Source organism: Vitis vinifera, chromosome 9 (genome assembly GCF_030704535.1).
Source record: "Vitis vinifera cultivar Pinot Noir 40024 chromosome 9, ASM3070453v1".
Taxonomy (NCBI): Eukaryota; Viridiplantae; Streptophyta; class Magnoliopsida; order Vitales; family Vitaceae; genus Vitis; species Vitis vinifera.
This window is the reverse complement of record NC_081813.1, coordinates 5,034,923-5,051,899: the sequence shown is the minus strand read 5'-3', so window position 1 is coordinate 5,051,899 and position 16,977 is coordinate 5,034,923. Positions and strand designations below refer to the sequence as shown.

At 33.3% G+C, this 16,977-nt stretch overlaps 2 protein-coding genes across 2 annotated transcripts; both read left to right on the top strand.

Moving 5' to 3' along the window:
* The first annotated feature begins 500 nt into the window (after positions 1–500).
* LOC100266909 (probable 2-oxoglutarate-dependent dioxygenase AOP1) lies at positions 501–2,092 on the top strand. The gene is made up of 3 exons (XM_002284949.3): positions 501–930; positions 1,012–1,330; positions 1,564–2,092. Exons 1-3 carry the CDS (start codon positions 542–544, stop codon positions 1,804–1,806), a joined length of 951 nt encoding a protein of 316 aa, XP_002284985.1. The 5' UTR covers positions 501–541; the 3' UTR covers positions 1,807–2,092.
* Positions 2,093–9,973: 7,881 nt separating this feature from the next.
* On the top strand, positions 9,974–15,574 carry LOC109123137 (probable 2-oxoglutarate-dependent dioxygenase AOP1.2). Its single transcript, XM_019222070.1, has 5 exons — positions 9,974–10,049; positions 14,339–14,416; positions 14,525–14,540; positions 14,629–14,941; positions 15,458–15,574. The coding sequence occupies exons 1-5, from the start codon at positions 9,974–9,976 to the stop codon at positions 15,572–15,574; spliced, it is 600 nt and encodes a 199-aa protein (XP_019077615.1).
* The last annotated feature ends 1,403 nt before the right edge of the window (positions 15,575–16,977 follow it).

Sequence of the window (16,977 nt, the reverse complement as noted above, 5' to 3'; positions counted from 1 at the left end):
AGAAGATATAACAAACTTCGAATTGAACAAGGAGCAATCAACCAAGAAATTGAAAATATATAAATAAATAAATTTCAGAAAAACATGTAAGAAGTGAGTTTCTATACACTTATATAAAAATAATCATAAAATAGAAATCCTCTAAAAATAATTAAAATTTCATATACTGGTCAAAGGTGGTACCTAAATTATTAAAAGTGGTACTTGAATGGTCAAAAGTAATACATTTGATTAAAAAGTGTATAAAATATTAATTATTTTTATATAATTATTTGAAATTTGTATTTTATAAACTTGGGTTTTTATTTTATTATTATTATTTTTTTCCAAATGAATGTATAGAAACATACTTTTCTCGATTCTAACATTTTACCAAGTCAATCTTCTGGATTGCTTAACCCACTAATAAAGAGAATTATTTATTTTTGGTGTTCAACGATGCACAGAAGCATCAATTGAACTCTATAAATAACATGACCAACTAAAATAAATTTATCTCTCTTTATCTCAAAAGCCCTCAAACTTGCTTGGTGAGGCTAAAATGTCTAGGATCATGGGTTTGGAGACACTTCCAAAGATTCCAATGGTAGATTTCTCCAAGGAAAATTTGAAGCCTGGTACAGATTCTTGGCTCCCAGCTTGCAATAATGTCCGACATGCACTTGAAGAGTATGGCTGCTTCATGGCAGTCTATGATCAAGTTCCCTTAGGAGTGCACAACACAATCTTTGGTGCGATGAGAGAATTGTTCGATCTCCCAATAGAAACTAAGAAACAAAATATTAGTGAGAAGCCTTACCAAGGTTACACGTCAGAATCCCCTGCTGCTCCTCTTCATCAAGGCTTGGGCATCGATAATGTAACAACTAATCTGGAAGAAATCCGACGGTTCGCAAAGATCATGTGGCCTGCAGGAAATGAGAATTTCTGGTATGGTTGAATCTGTTTCCCCACTTTAGGTCTTTGCAGTTATTCGTTTATCTCTGATATATTCTCTTCCTTCTTGATCAGTCAAAGTGTGCATTGCTATTCAAAGCTAGTCGCTGAATTAGATCGGATGGTGGTGAGAATGGTGTTAGAAAGCTATGGTATAGAGAATGGCTCTCATATTGAATCAGCCTCTTTCCTTGTTCGGCTCTTGAAATCTCGAGTCCCAAAGATGAATGAGACTAACAAGGCTTTTCCCTCTCATTGCGATAAAAGTTTCATAAGCATACTTCATCAAAATAAAGTCAATGGTTTGGAGATACAAACAAAGGACGGCAAGTGGATTAGCCATGAGCCCCCCTCACTCCAAGTCTTTTTAGTCATGGCAGGCGAAGTATTAACGGTGAGTCACTAATCTTCACTATTTGATATCTAGTGATAGATTATTAATTATTTGTATTGTTTTAATTTCCTCTCCCCAAAACCCAAAATTATGTAATAGTAATCCCAAGAACACATCTATTAAAAGACAAGGGACAAAATTTGATGAATTTGATATCATAATAAATATGTCAGAGTTTTGTAATTATAAGTAGCAAAATTTATCTGAAGAGATGTATGGTTTTCATAACTTAGGCATGGAGCAATGGCAGAATACATCCTGCTAGACATCGAGTGGTTGTGAAGGGAAATGAAGCAAGATACACCCTCGGGCTGTTCTCAACCATCAATGGGATGATAAAGGTACCAGAAGAGCTAGTCGATGACCACCACCCATTACAGTTCAAGCCATTTGATCATACTGGACTTCTTCATTTTCTTGGCACAAAAGAAGGCCGAAATCCTGAGACTGCTCTCAAAGCCTACTGTGGCCTTTAAGATTTCGTTGATCTAAAGAAGCTCTATGTTATGTAGATATACTGTGTGATTTCATGGTTTGGTTTCTAGGTGCCATCTCAGGGCTTTCTACTACTTCTGCTGCTCTGACAATGGGTATGTTTCACTCTCTTTTGTTTCTTCGAAGGTATGAATAAGGATGTCATCAAGAGGGGACTTCTCAGAACCCTAATAATGACTTTTATTGGCTTATACATTTCCTACACTTTTGTGCTTTTGTATTGAATTCCATACCATCTTGATGAATGGTATAAGCAGCTGGCTAAAACTAATCTTAATTGAGGTACGTCCATCCATACATTCTGTGAATTCCACAAGATTCAAACATACAGCTTATTTTGGTTTCTCAACAGGGCAGAGTTCTGATTATCAGAACTTGCATAAGGAATGCTTTGTGAATCAAACTTAAGAAGTTGAAATAGTTTTCTTTTAACTCTCTGCATTTTTAGAAAACACTCTAAATAATGAAGATGACTATAAACCAAAAATAAAAAATAAAAATAAAAAAAGAAAAAAAAAAATTGGATGATGAGGACATTTGAAACTTCAACTAAGTTTTTCACCGTGACCCTATTTGATGACGAGATTCAGACTTGATGAAAAAATTATTTTTGAAAACTCGTCTCTAATTATTTTTATTATTTTTTACAAAAGAAAATTAATTAAAAAAAAACCCTAATGGTGACTTTTTGAATGAAGAAAGACAAGTCCACAAATCGGGATGGATTCAGGCACTAAATTATTGATTGGTAAGGTATAGTGGTAAACTGTATAGTCCTTCTAAATGCAAATAAATATAGTCTCTAATAAGGAAGCAGAGGAAACCTTAGCATTTAATTAATTAATCGATAGATATAAAATCAAAGAATAAGATACCACAAAAAATATAAACAATGACATAATAAAAGCGGATTAAAAAAAATACAAAACAATGGACAAGAGAGTGGCATAAGTTGATTTATTAAACTAAATGATTTTTTTTTTATTCAATTACTTCTGTTTATTTATTCATTATAAATGTTTCAACTTTTTTAAAATAAATGATTTAGATTTACTTTCGTTAAAAAATTATTTCAACATATTTTATTTACAAAAGAATGATTAGTTACTTATTTGCTTTTATTAGAAAAAGAATAAATAAAAATTATTTCAATACAATTTTATTTTTTACAAGAAAACAACTTTTGCAATTTTTATTTAGAGTTTTTTTTTAAGTATTCTTGAAATGCATTTATTTTAGAGCTTGTCGACCTTTCAGATTTGCCAAAGAACGGACATATATAAACAAACAAACAAAACCAACAATGACATCTATATAAACCTTTTGGAGCCACGTCTGCAGAAAACCAGTCAAATTCATCTATTGCAAAAGCACCCATTTCTGATAGCTCTTTATAATTAAAGTCTAATACGGCAAAAAAAAAAAAAAATGGCGGAGGATCTTGGAAACTAGTGGGGCGGCATGTTCCTAGCAAATGGAGACAGACTCTTCCAAACAACCTCATTCAATTTCTAAGAAAATGACTTGTCGTCTCCATGACTGAGAGTCCCATCCTTAACTCTCTAACCCATGTTAGTTGCATCTAACCCATTTAAGTGGCATAGGATTTTCAAATTTAACTTCAAATAAGAAGTCAAATAAGAAAAGATTTTTAAAGTCACAATTTCAGTTCAGGCAAAGAAGTCATTCTTGCAATAAATAAACTAAGGATTTTAAAATTTGTATTGAAATTATTTTTTCAAAAAACAACTTTATTGAATATTTAAACAAACATTGACTATTTTATATATATATATATATATATATATATATTCAACAAACTTAAAATAGTGACAGATGTATGTGTTGCCAGAAATTTGAACGTGCAAATTTCATAAGTCCCACGAAAGTAGGTAAAATGACAAGAAAAATATGTGAATAAAATTGTTTATATTAGAAAACTTATGGGGTACAATTGATCACTATGCTAATATTCCATACATAAGAATATTTTCCTTTAATTCGATCATTTTGATCATAGCCCAATGGATGATGCTATCTTTTTCCTTCTAAAGTCGGAGTTCAATTGAAAGAGTAAATTGACTTATTCTTAAATGACTTTGTTGAACTTTCGAGATGATGAAGAGCTACTATGTGCTTTGATAAATTTATAGGGATATATTGTGAAACTTTTCTCTTTTTATGAAGTCTTTTTTCTCTTGTGAAGCCCTTTTTATCCATCCTCCTAAAGTTGAAGGGTGCTGCCTCTATTTATAGGTGAAGATAGAGAATTAAATTTGGAATCCAGAAGATTTGATTCTCCAATTCAAGGAATTTGGCTCCTTGATTGTGGCAATTTGTTTCCTTCATTGTGGAAATTTTTTCAACAAGAGAGGATTTCTATTTGATTTCCTTTTGACTCTAATTACTTTATTTTATTTTATAAGAATTGATTTTGTAACCTTTCAAATCTCACCACATGTCTCCTTTTGAATTGCATGTCTTGTGTTCAATATGTGTGAATTATTACTTGTGAAGGCCAAATTTATTAGGCTAAGAAAAGTCAATTTTGATGATCCACGAAGTTTTTTATGTCAACAATAGAATATCATATATATATACATACATATAGTCATACATGGAAAAGTAAGTAAAGCACATTGAAAAGCTTATACAAAAAGTAGCAACAAAAAGCAACTTGAATAAAAAAATTCATACAAGAACTTATTGTTGCTCCTACAATTGAGTCGCCTATCGCATAATTATTTTGTAATAATAATGATGCTATTATACAATAAGCTAAAGAGCCTAGAGCTCACCAAAAAGGACTCATCCTTTGTTGCATACCACATGTCCTTACCTTATTCAAAAGAGACAATTAACTTTGTATGAAGAGTTCATAATATCTAAATAAGTTAATTAAGTATAGGCATTTACTTTAGAAGTTAAAAAATTATAATGAATAATGAATTGTTTGGAAAATAACAGAGAATAATTTAGAAGTGTAGTAGAAATGAAAATTTTTGACAAAGTGGAAGAGAAATGAAAAAGAAAAGGAAAGTGATTTTGTGATGTCGAAAGTTGTAAGACTGAACATTGAAAGTATATCCAAAAGTATAGTTACAAACACCCTTAAGAATGACTCAGAGTATAGTGTTGGACATCCTTAATGATATATAGAAGTATAGTGTCAAACAATGTTTACTTTAAGGGTATTTCATAACTGCCATTTGTCCTAAAAATTTCTTAATTCAAATGGATATGTAGAAATATTTGGTGGATGCAAATATAAACACTCTTTAACAAAATATAGTTTTCCTATAACTTAAAGTCATTTGAGTAGATTTAAACATGTATTGTCATATATTCATGAACCAATTTATATGAGTTTTATTTTATCTAAGATGAATAGAGTCACTATTTTCTGGGATATGCAAATGTTGTTGAAGGTTTATAAGTCTAGTTTAGGTTACACTTGAAGGGGACTAAATAGATGTTTGGAACTTTTTAGCCTAAAATTTAAATATTTTCAATTATTTAACTTTCCTTCAATACAAGACATGGAATTTTTTTTATGTGGAAAATCACCCACATGATGTACAGATGTAAAAACCATAGGATTAAACTCCTGTAAAAGCAAATCTACTCTTCAAAAATTCAATACACAAATTTACCTGGGGAAAGTTATCCCTAAGTCTTACTCCCTAACACTAACATTGAACTTCATGTTCACAATGTAACACCATGCGTGCTCCTAGTGGATCTTACCATAGTGTTTGAGGGGATGCAAATCTCCTTCTCAACCCAATAAATGCAAAGATAAATGTCTATGAAAGTTTTAGAAACTGGAAGGCAGATTAGATTTTTTCTAATATTCAAATAAACAAATCCAAAACTATTTTTAGCATAGTATTTATAAGATACAAATACCTAGTGGACTCGTATTCAGATTTCCAAAATAAATCTAATTAAGATATAGAAATAGAAATATTAGTGAAGATTGTATTCTCTCCAAGAGAGTTTAAGAGCTTTAAGAAGAATTTGAGTGATTTAAGCAGTGCTTGAGCACTCTCCTCAACACTAGAGCACTCAGGAAGTTTTAAAACAATTTTAAAAATATTTCAGAAAACATTTTACCTTGGTTTAAAACCATATGGTTCACACCATGCCTTAATTAAATCAAATTTGCCTTTTTCGAACCTTTCAATACTTACTTGTGTCATCCCAATTGCTTAGGCAACAACCTTGAGTCTCTAATAAAGAGTAAAAAATAATCTAGAAAGGCCCTACACCAAGATGTTTGGAGCAAAATTGCTAACTTCAAAAAAACATAGTCTAATATACCAACAATCTCCCTTTTTTGGCAATTTTGTGACAAAATACAGATTACACAAACTCCTTAATATTCTCAAATATAGTTTACAAATCTCTCAATAGCAGTCATCTAAGCTAAATCATAATCTAGCATGCATATGACAATAAAAACATATCCATGTGTGAACAATCTAAACATACCTATAACTTGCATACACCAACCATATTATACCAAGGTAAAGCAGTGTATGTCACTATGTATGTGTACACTCTAAGTTGTCTTTGTTGTTGCTTTTGAAGCAAGAAAGTAAGTCATTTGGCTTAGGATGTTCATCATGTGACTAAGGATAGTTCCTTTAGCTATATCATCCATGATCTTATTTTATGATAATAGTGGGGTAATGGCACAATCTAAAGAACTAAAAAACCACTAGAAGAGAAAACACATAGAGAGGAAGTACTACCTATATTTTGAGATAGTTCAGAGAGGTGAAGTGATTGTGGAGCAAATTCTTTGTATGGAGCCTAGTCTACTTTTTGGGCTAATAGGAGTTTGTTAGGATAGGACCCTTAAAAGTCAGACATAGTGTACCACGGTTAGACTTGACTTTCCACTATTCTATCTAATAATTGCATTAAGATATATTCAAGCATTTAGGCTTAGATCACTTGCATTGTAATGACTTTGATGAATAAGGAGTTGCATGGACAATCCAAGTCAATGGTTCCATGCACGTTGATGAGTTATTCACAACTAGTTCATTGACTTAAGTAATCCATCTAATGTTGTAATACACTACCTCTTAATTGAAAGGATGACTTATGTTGGTCATCGATATGTGTTTTTCATAGTAAGTGCACTAATGTTTATGGTTACACATGGGATAGAACTTATGGTGAATCATAACATTGACTATCAAGGATTCATGATTCACCAAGCTATTATGCCGCATAAACTCTTAAGTTTGAGAGAATATTGAGTCAGTGTTGAGATCTTTGGTGGCTTTGACCAATGGGTGAGACCCTAAGGGAGTCATATATTCCATATGGATTGGATCACTGTTGACTAAGATAGTTGACAATGGGTTTCTCAAGATAAGCAATATGACATCTCATGAGTTTGGGACAATATGTCCCATTGAGTAATCATAAGAACTTGTGATCATAAAATCTATAGTGTCATAGTAATTCCTTTAATGGAATTTGTCACATGATTTTAGTATGCTAGAATATATCAATTAATCATATAATCGAATAATCTAAGACTTAAGGTTTGTAAAGATAATATTAAGAAGTTGATAATATTTATCTCGTTAGATTACAAACACCAATTCATAGGAAATCTACATATAGTGGATAGTTGATCACAAACTAGAGGAATTTATTAAATTAGATTTAATTCATTTTTGTGTTAATGTAATGACATAGGATACTAAAGTGCAATTGACTCTCTTTAATGAAATGTTAAGTCAACTTTATAACTAAGCTCTAAGGGAGCTGGTATTTACCTATGGGTCTGAATGATCCTTACTTGAGCTCATATTCTTAGTTAGTATAAAGGTTTGAGGATTTATGAAGAACAAATCATTTATGTGCATAAGGCGTTTTGGTAAAAGGGCAAACAAGACTTGATGATTAATTATTTTTATTCATTTGGATTAAGTTAATTAATTAATTGAAGTCCATTATACCTAATTATTTAATTAGAACTTAGTAGGTTAAATTAAGTGACTCAAGTCCAAGTTGGGTCAAAGTCACTTAAGCCCACGGGAGAGTCTATATAAATCCCATAGGTTTTAGGTTTAACTTTTGAGACCATTTAATCATCTAGATACCTAGTCTCCTCCTCTCTTTCCTCTCAAGGTGTGTAGTCACTCTAAACAAAGGTCATGGATCAAAGGAGTGATCGAATGGAAGATCACTAGGTTTTGAGATTGGCATCGTCATCTTCATTAATTAGAATTGATCTAGGAACGTCTAGATCACAAGTATTGTTTTCTGAGCACCACCTAGATCTATTGTTTTTTGTTAAAAACCGTTTTTGTTGCATAGATCCAGTATCCCTAGGATGTTAGTATCATACACTCTACAATTCAGGGCTTAGAATGGATTAATCTAGATATTTCAACAATTGGTATCAAAGCCTTAGATAGGGAAAGGCACATTAATTAGAACCTTTTTAAGGTGTGCTCACTTGGTTTTGCGAGATTTCTTTTTCATCCCATGGCCTGCATGGATGAATGTCTATTTCTTGTTATCATAAATCATTAAGAATTAAATGCCCTTGGGATCCCTATTTCATATATATATATATATATATATATATATATATATATATTGTATATAATTGAGAATTTTCCCCTTGAAAGGTGTCTTGATAACTATTGGTATATAAAAATATCTTAAGGATTAAGAGGAACTTAGAATTAGTGAAAAGTAGTGAAGCCTACTCAAGTTGAAATACTAATTTGATAAGAAAGAGTGCATCGATCCTTCCCTTTTACTTGGGATATCATGATTGGCACTAACTATTTATTCAGTATTGTTCAGTATGTTTGGCTTCTTCCAATTAATATTTGTATTTGTATGGATGCATTGGAAGCAGCATCAATGAAAAAATTACTTGTGAGGACCACTTGAATAATTGTCTAACTCTTATTCATAAAATTGACTATATATATAAAATATAGTCTCTCAATGGTGTTTTGATAGCATAGTCCATTAAATTATGCAGAAAACCCCATATTTCATTGAAGAATAATGAGTTGTTATATGATGGGGATGGTTTTGGAATCTAGTTATAGTTGTTAGATTTTCTTCATCACTGATCGGCACTGAAATGAAACAAATTGCCAATCAGTTTATGATTGAATTAACTAACCAAATTTGAATATTACTTGTTATGCTAGTATCACACAAGTGTTTCTTTAATCAGGTATATTTGCTAAATTTTCTCATTGTCTAGTTTTTTCCTATCAATGGATGCATTTGGGCGTAACCTCAAGGAAAAATGACTTCTGAGTACCACTTCAAATTATACTCCTTTCATACATAACCCCATGTTACATTGATAATGATATAGATATCATTTAAATGTATGAAATCTCCACCCATAACATCGATTTCTACAAAGGTATTGCTGATGTAGTCTTGATGGAGTTGTGCTTTCAGTCGATGTTTGACATCTTTCTTTCCTTAGTTACAGTCTCCAAAATGGGGGGACCATCATATAAATTAGAAAAAATGGGACATCAAAGGTTGTAACACCATTCATTATAATAATGTATAGGATAGGCAACTAGGTTGATGATAACAATGAACTTGGGAGGTCTTAGGTATATTGATTCTTTCCGTCATGGCTGTATTTCATAGTCTGCATTTATATGAAGTCCATCATGCAAGATACTCTCCCTACTCAGTAAATTCTTTAAGACACTGAAGTTTACATTTGGATAGATATCGTAGGCAATGACATCATTCCAGATACCATAGGTTATGGAAGGGACAAAGGTAGTATGATTTATTGTTTGGAGGAAAAAAACAACATTAGAATTTCATATTGAACAAGAAGCAATCACCCATGAATTTTTTTTATTCCAACGTCTTATATTTTTGGGCTTTCCCTTATATTTTAGTAATTAATTAATTCAAAGCAACAAGTTCTTGGATCTGTAATGATTTTGTAGATTTCAACTCATGGGGACATGGTAAGGAACTGTATAAGTAACATAAGCAATTAACAAATGTGGTCTCATTTATCATGTCATGGCACAGCAGCATCGATTTAACTGAACAACTAAAATAAATTTATCATTTTTATCTCAAAAGCCCTCGAACTTGCTTGGTGAGGCTAAAATGTCTAGGATCATGGGTTTGGAGACACTTCCAAAGATTCCAATCGTAGATTTCTCCAAGGAAAATTTGAAGCCTGGTACAGATTCTTGGTTCCCAGCATGCAATAATGTCCGGCATGCACTTGAAGAGTATGTTGAGATATTAGGAATGCTTTCCTTATATCATTCTTTCCTTATATCATTTAGTGTTGAGATATTAGGAATGTTTAGATATTAGGAAATATTAGGAATATTGAGATATTAGGAAAGTTGATATATTAGGATATTAGTTATTATTTCCTTATATCATTCTTTCCCATTCTTAGAATGGTAATTACCCTCTATATATACTTTGTACATTAACGAATGAAAGAATGAATGAAAAAAACTATAATTTATCAATTTGAAGATGGTATTAGAGCCATGGAATTGAAATCCTAGATATTTTGTCGCTATGGTAGTCCGACAGCGATCGACCATCCTAAGACAAGCCCTAATATTGATAAGTCAACCTTCAAATGCACTCATTGCAATAAGACTGATCTCACTAGTCTGGATATCCCACAATTTCAAAGCAACGACTCTTGGTATGACCAGGAAAATAATGAGGAACCGAGGACTTGAACCATGGACCTTTAGATCATGTTTAGGCTATCAACACTTTGTTATTAATGATAATAATCGTGATCAACGAAAAAAGGATTCCAAGAAAACCTCGACTGCAACTGTTGCCGAAATAAAAATAGAGGCTAATGTTGTTGAGAAAGCCTCTGCATTGGTAGCTGCTTTAGATCATGGTGGTAAGTTTTTAAATACTTTTACACCTGTTATTAATAGTGCATGGATAATTGATTCTGGTGCTATAGATCATATGACTTTTGATTCTAGACAGGTTTCACCCCTTAGACCTTTCTCACAAAAAATTGTTTTCACAGCCAATGGTAACACGACCCCAATCATTGGGGAAGGATCCTTAACTCTTACTAATACTTTGAATTTGGATTCTGTTTTAGTTGTTCCATCTTTAGATTACAATCTTTTGTCAGTTTCTCAAATCACTGCAACCTTATCTTGTATTATCATTTTTTGGCCTGAATTTTGTGTGATTAAGGATATCCAAACAAGACAGACTATTGATTGTGGTATTAAGCGGGAAAAACTCTATTACTTGGACTTGTAGTCAAAGGATTCAAATAAGTTGCAACAAGCCTTGATGGCAGATGGATCTGAGGGGATGAAGAAAAAGTCTAAAATTTGGTTGTGGCATCGACGTCTGGGACATGCTTCTTTTGGTTATTTAAAAAAATTGTTTCCTAGTTTGTTTGCAAAAAGTGATATTTCTGGTTTCTGTTGTGATATTTGTGAATTGGCTAAAGGTCATCGTGCTTCATTTCCGTTAATTTTGAATAAAAGTCTGTTTCCTTTTATGGTTATACATTCTGATGTTTGGGGCCCATCCAAAGTCCCAACTTTGAGTGGCTCACGTTGGTTTGTTACTTTTATTGATGATTGTACCATAATGACGTGGTTATGCTTGATGAAGACCAAAGATGAAGTGAACTTGTTGTTTCAAAATTTTCATAAAATGATTGAAACTCAGTACAATGCAAAGGTTCGGGTTCTGCGTAGTGATAATGGTGGAGAATATCAAAGTTCTGATCTTCAAAAGTATTTGGAAGGACATGACATCATTCATCAGACTACTTATTCCAATACACCCCAGCAAAATGGAGTCGCTGAACAAAAAAATGGGCACTTGTTAGAGGTTGTTCGTGCTTCCTTGATAGTAGCAAAAACACCGATATCTTATTGGGGAAAAGCAATCACATCTATCGCATACTTGATCAATCGGGTACCTTCCAGCTCAATTAACTTCCAAACACCTCTCCAAGCTCTTACTAATGGCGTAGTTGCCCCAACCGTCCCAAATCTACCTCCTCGTGTTTTTGGTAGCGTGGCATTTGTGCATCTACACAAACACCAACGCACCAAGTTAACTTCCCATGCATTGCAATGTGTGTTTGTTGGATATGCATTGCACAAAAAGGGATATCGATGTTACCATCCTCCAACTCGACGAATGTATATTACAATGGATGTGGTGTTTCATGAAGATTCGATGTATTTTTCATTTGAGTCTGAACTTCAGGGGAAGTACCATAAGGAAATTCAGACTCTCGATTATGATTATCATATCTCAGAGGAGGATGAATCTGGACAATCTGAACTAGTGAACCAGGAAGCGGGTGAGTTGGATATGAGTGGTCAACAATTTGGGTCCGAAGATGTCTTCACTGAAATACCAAACCAATCGTCGTCTGTTGAGCGTGTTCTTAATTTGGAACCTGATCCATTCATGAAACGGTTACCACACCGTCATAATAGAGATATTCCTAAACCCACATATGAACCTGAATTGTCTACCAAAGTCAAATATCCCATGAGCAACTATGTGTCTAACCATCGTTTGTCTGAATCAAATAAGTCATTTGTAAATCAATTATCTACTGTAGTTATTCCTAACAGTGTGCAGGAAGCCTTAGCTAATCCAAGGTGGAAAGCAGCCATGAATGAAGAGATGAAATCATTGCAGAAGAATGAAACATGGGAACTCGTAAAATGTCCACCAGGAAAAAAACCAGTTGGGTGTCGTTGGATCTATAATGTGAAGTACAAGGCAGATGGTAGTATTGAACGATTTAAAGCAAGACTGGTAGTAAAAGGGTACACTCAAACTTATGGAATTGACTACACAGAGACATTTGCACCTATAGCTAAGATCAACACAGTTCGAGTATTACTGTCTTTAGCTGCAAACCTAGATTGGCCATTACAACAATTTGATGTGAAAAATGCCTTTTTGCATGGCGAGTTATCTGAAGAAGTATATATGGATCTTCCACCAAGATGCATGGTGTCAGAAAAGCAATGTCAGAAGGTGTGCAAATTGAAGAAGTCATTATATGGGTTAAAGCAATCCTCGAGAGCATGGTTTGGAAGGTTCACAAAGTCAATGAGAGCTTTTGGTTATCGTCAAAGTAATTCAGATCACACTTTGTTCCTGAAAAAGCAACATGGTAAGATTACAGCACTCATCGTATATGTGGATGACATGGTAGTTACAGGAAATGATCCTGAAGAAAGAAAAGCTCTACAAAATTATCTATCTAGAGAATTCAAAATGAAAGATCTAGGTCATCTGAAATACTTTCTTGGGATTGAAGTTTCTCGATCAAGTGAATGAATTTTTCTGTCTCAAAGAAAGTGTACCTTAGATCTTTTACAGGAGACTGGAATGTCGGGATGTCAACCTGTTAATACACCAATAGAAGAAGGTCTGAAATTATGTGTTAAGCCTAATCAAGTATCAACCGATAAGGGAAGATAACAGAGACTTGTAGGGAGATTAATGTACTTAGCTCATACAAGACCAGATCTTGCTTATGCATTGAGTGTAGTGAGTCAATACATGCATAATCCTAGAGAGCAACATATGAATGCAGTCATGCCTATTTTGAGGTATTTGAAGAATGCTCTTGGGAAGGGAATTTTGTTCGCTAAAAATGTTGATCATTAGAGTATAGAAGTATATACTGATGCTGATTAGGCCGGTGCAGTGGATGACAGGCGATCTACATCTGGTTACTTTACCTTTGTAGGTGGTAATCTTGTGACATGGAAAAGTAAGAAGCAGAATGTCGTCGCTCGTTCAAGTGCAGAAGCGGAATTTAAAGGTATGGCTCTAGGACTTTGTGAGGCATTATGGCTAAGACTCCTCTTACAAGATTTAAGTTACCTATCTAGGCAACCAATCTGATTGTTTTGTGACAATAAAGCTGCATATGACATTGCTCATAATCCAGTACAATATGATCGTACAAAGCATGTCGAGGTGGATAGATTCTTCATTAAGGAAAAGTTGGATGATAAGATTGTGGAATTACCTAAGATTCGATCAGAAGATCAATTGGTCGATATCCTCACCAAAGCTGTCTCAAGTCAAGTGTTCTCAAAATTTTTAGACAAGTTGGGCATGTGTGACATCTATGCACCAACTTGAGGGGGAGTGTTGAGATATTAGGAATGCTTTCCTTATATCATTCTTTCCTTATGTCATTTAGTGTTGAGATATTACGAATGTTTAGATATTAGGAAAGTTGAGATATTAGGAATATTGAGATATTAGGAAAGTTGATATATTAGGATATTAGTTGTTATTTCCTTATATCATTCTTTCCCATTCTTAGAATGGTAATTACCCTCTATATATACTCTATACATGAACAAATGAAAGAATGAATGAAAAAAACTACAATTTATAAATTTGAAGAGAGTATGGTTGTTTCATGGTAGTCTATGATCAAGTTCCCTTAGGAGTGTACAACAGTTTTTGGTGCGATAAGAGAACTGTTCAATTTCCCAATAGAAATTAAGAAACAAAATATTATTGATAAGCCTTATCAAGGTTACACTTCGGAAAGCCCTATTGACTCTCTTCATCAAGGCATGGGCATCAATAATGCAACAATTTTGGAAGAAATCTGAAGTTTTGCAAAGGTCATGTGGCCTGCAGGAAATGAGCATATCTGGTAACGTTGATTTTGTTTCCCGACTTCAAGTCTTTACACTTATTCCTTTCACTTTGATATATTTTTCTTTGCTCTTGATCTGTGAAAGTGTGCATTGCTATTCAAAGCTACTCTCTGAATTAGAACAGATAGTGATGAGAATGGTGTTAGAAAGCTATGGTATAGAGAATGACTTTCATATTGGATCAGCCACTTTCCTGATTCGATTCTTGAAATATCGAGTCCCCAAGATGAATGAGACTAGCATATCTGTTCCCCCTCATACTGATAAAAGTTTCATAAGCATACTTCATCAAAATCAAGTCAACGGTTTGGAGATAGAAACAAAGGATGGCAAGTGGATTAGGTATGAGCCCCCCTCGCTCCCAGTCTTTTTAGTCATGGCAAGCAAAGCATGCATGGTGAGTCACTAATCTTCACTATTTGATATCTAGCGATAAATTATTAATTATTTGTATTGTTTTAATTTTCTCTCCCCAAAACCCAAAATTACATAATAGTAATCCCAAGAACACATCCACTAAAAAGACAAGGGACAAAATTTCATGAATTTGATATCATAATAAATATATCACAATTTTGTAATTATAAGTACCAAGATTTATCCAAAAAGATGTATATATGTTTTGCATAACTTAGGCATGAAGCAATGGCAAATACATCCTCCTAAACATCGAGTCATTGTAAAGGAGAATGAAGTAAGATACACAATCGAGTTGTTCTCATTCACCAATGGGATGATAAAGATACCAGAAGAGCTAGTCGATGACCACCACCCATTACAGTTCAAGTCATTTGATCATATTGGACTTATTTATTTTCTTGGCACAAAAGAAGCTCGAAATTCTGCGTCTCCTCTCAAAGCCTACTATGGCCTTTAATATTTCTTTGATCTAAAGAAACTGTATGTTATGTAGATAGACTTTGTGCGATTTCATGGTTTGGTTTCTAGGTGCCATCTCAGGGCTTTCTACTACTTCTACAGCTCTGCCAATGTGTATGCTTCATTCTCTTTTGGTTCTTCGGATGTATGAACAAGGATATCATCAAGAAGGGACTTCTCAGAACCCTGATAAACATTTTCTACAATTTTGTGTTTTTATATTGAATTCCATACAATGTTGATGACAATCTATATATACACTACCAAAAATACATGGTGTACAAGCAGCTGGCTGAAACTAATCTTAATCAAGCTATCCTATCCACACATTCTGTGAATTCCACACATTAAAACTTGTAGCTAATTATTTTGATTATCAGAACTTGCATAATGAAGGTTTTATGCTTCAAACTGTAGAAGTTGAAACAGTTCTCTTTAATTTCATACCATGCATCTTCTCTGTGCTCTGTGCAACAAATTTGGCACCTTAACACTACATTTTTAGAAAACACACTAAATGAACAACATGATGATAAACTAACAAAAAATTAAAAAAACTAAAAGGAAAAATATGGATGATGAGGACATTTGAAACTTTAATTAGGTTGTTGAAAATGCAGGGAACCAAGGAATGACAAGCAAAAAAAAGGGCAGAAAAAGGAGAAATGATAACGTGCTCTTTTAAAGAGCACCAAAGCCAAGTGAAACACAAAAATAAAATGCCAAAGTTTTAATCAATGCAGAAGTAGAAGAAGAAATGGTGAAACCAAAAAAGAATGCAATGGAATGATATGCCGATAGTGAAAATAGAGAAATTGGGAGAAGAGATGATGAAAATCTTTGATAGTAGCAAAACTATGTTTTTGCTTAAATATTGTTGGGAATTGTCCCAAATTCCTAATTAGTAAAGATTTTTTATTTTTTTTTGTAAAGAATATTGTATAGAATATTTCCTAAGTTAATATATTATTGTAATATTAGATTTCTTTATAAAATAAGGAAAGTTGTTGGAAATATCCCTATAAATATTTAAGTCATGAGGGGAAAAAGTTATAAGATGGAGATGGGCCTGTAAAGACTATACGAGATAGATAGAGATGTGAGGAAGAACGGGAGGTACTTGGTGGAGCGAGAGGGCTCGTGGTAGGGTATGAATACAAGAAATGGGGAAATATGGGATGTTTTAAGAACTTAATAGTTGTATCTAATTCTCTTCTTTGTAATATTTTTTATTGTATAGTGGAGAGATTATTTCTCATCTGTGGATGTAGATATAGTTGGTTGAACCACGTTAAAACCTTGAGTACCATATGTGTGATTGTTTTATCTTTGTGTTATTGAATTAACCTTGTTTGCATGAAAGCTACCACTGTCACAATAAACTGGTATCAGAGTTTAGGTTGAAGATTTCTAGAAGAGCAAATTATTACAAAGCACACAAGACGAAAACAAAAGGAATTTTAGTTGAAGGTGGAGTCGATTGCTCTCTCGTGGTGATATGATACACAAAGCTTATGTCTTGGAGAGATTGAAGATTGACCTCATGGAATTTGG

Bases quoted from the DNA above. Each gene is read 5' to 3' on its own strand.
- LOC100266909 (XM_002284949.3), top strand. From the start codon at position 542: ATGTCTAGGATCATGGGTTTGGAGACACTTCCAAAGATTCCAATGGTA. The intron at 931-1,011 runs GTATGGTTGAAT...CTTCTTGATCAG, and splicing joins GCAGGAAATGAGAATTTCTG to TCAAAGTGTGCATTGCTATT. The intron at 1,331-1,563 runs GTGAGTCACTAA...TTCATAACTTAG, and splicing joins TGGCAGGCGAAGTATTAACG to GCATGGAGCAATGGCAGAAT.
- LOC109123137 (XM_019222070.1), top strand. From the start codon at position 9,974: ATGTCTAGGATCATGGGTTTGGAGACACTTCCAAAGATTCCAATCGTA. The intron at 10,050-14,338 runs GTACAGATTCTT...AGTGTACAACAG, and splicing joins CAAGGAAAATTTGAAGCCTG to TTTTTGGTGCGATAAGAGAA. The intron at 14,942-15,457 runs GTGAGTCACTAA...TATGTTATGTAG, and splicing joins TGGCAAGCAAAGCATGCATG to ATAGACTTTGTGCGATTTCA.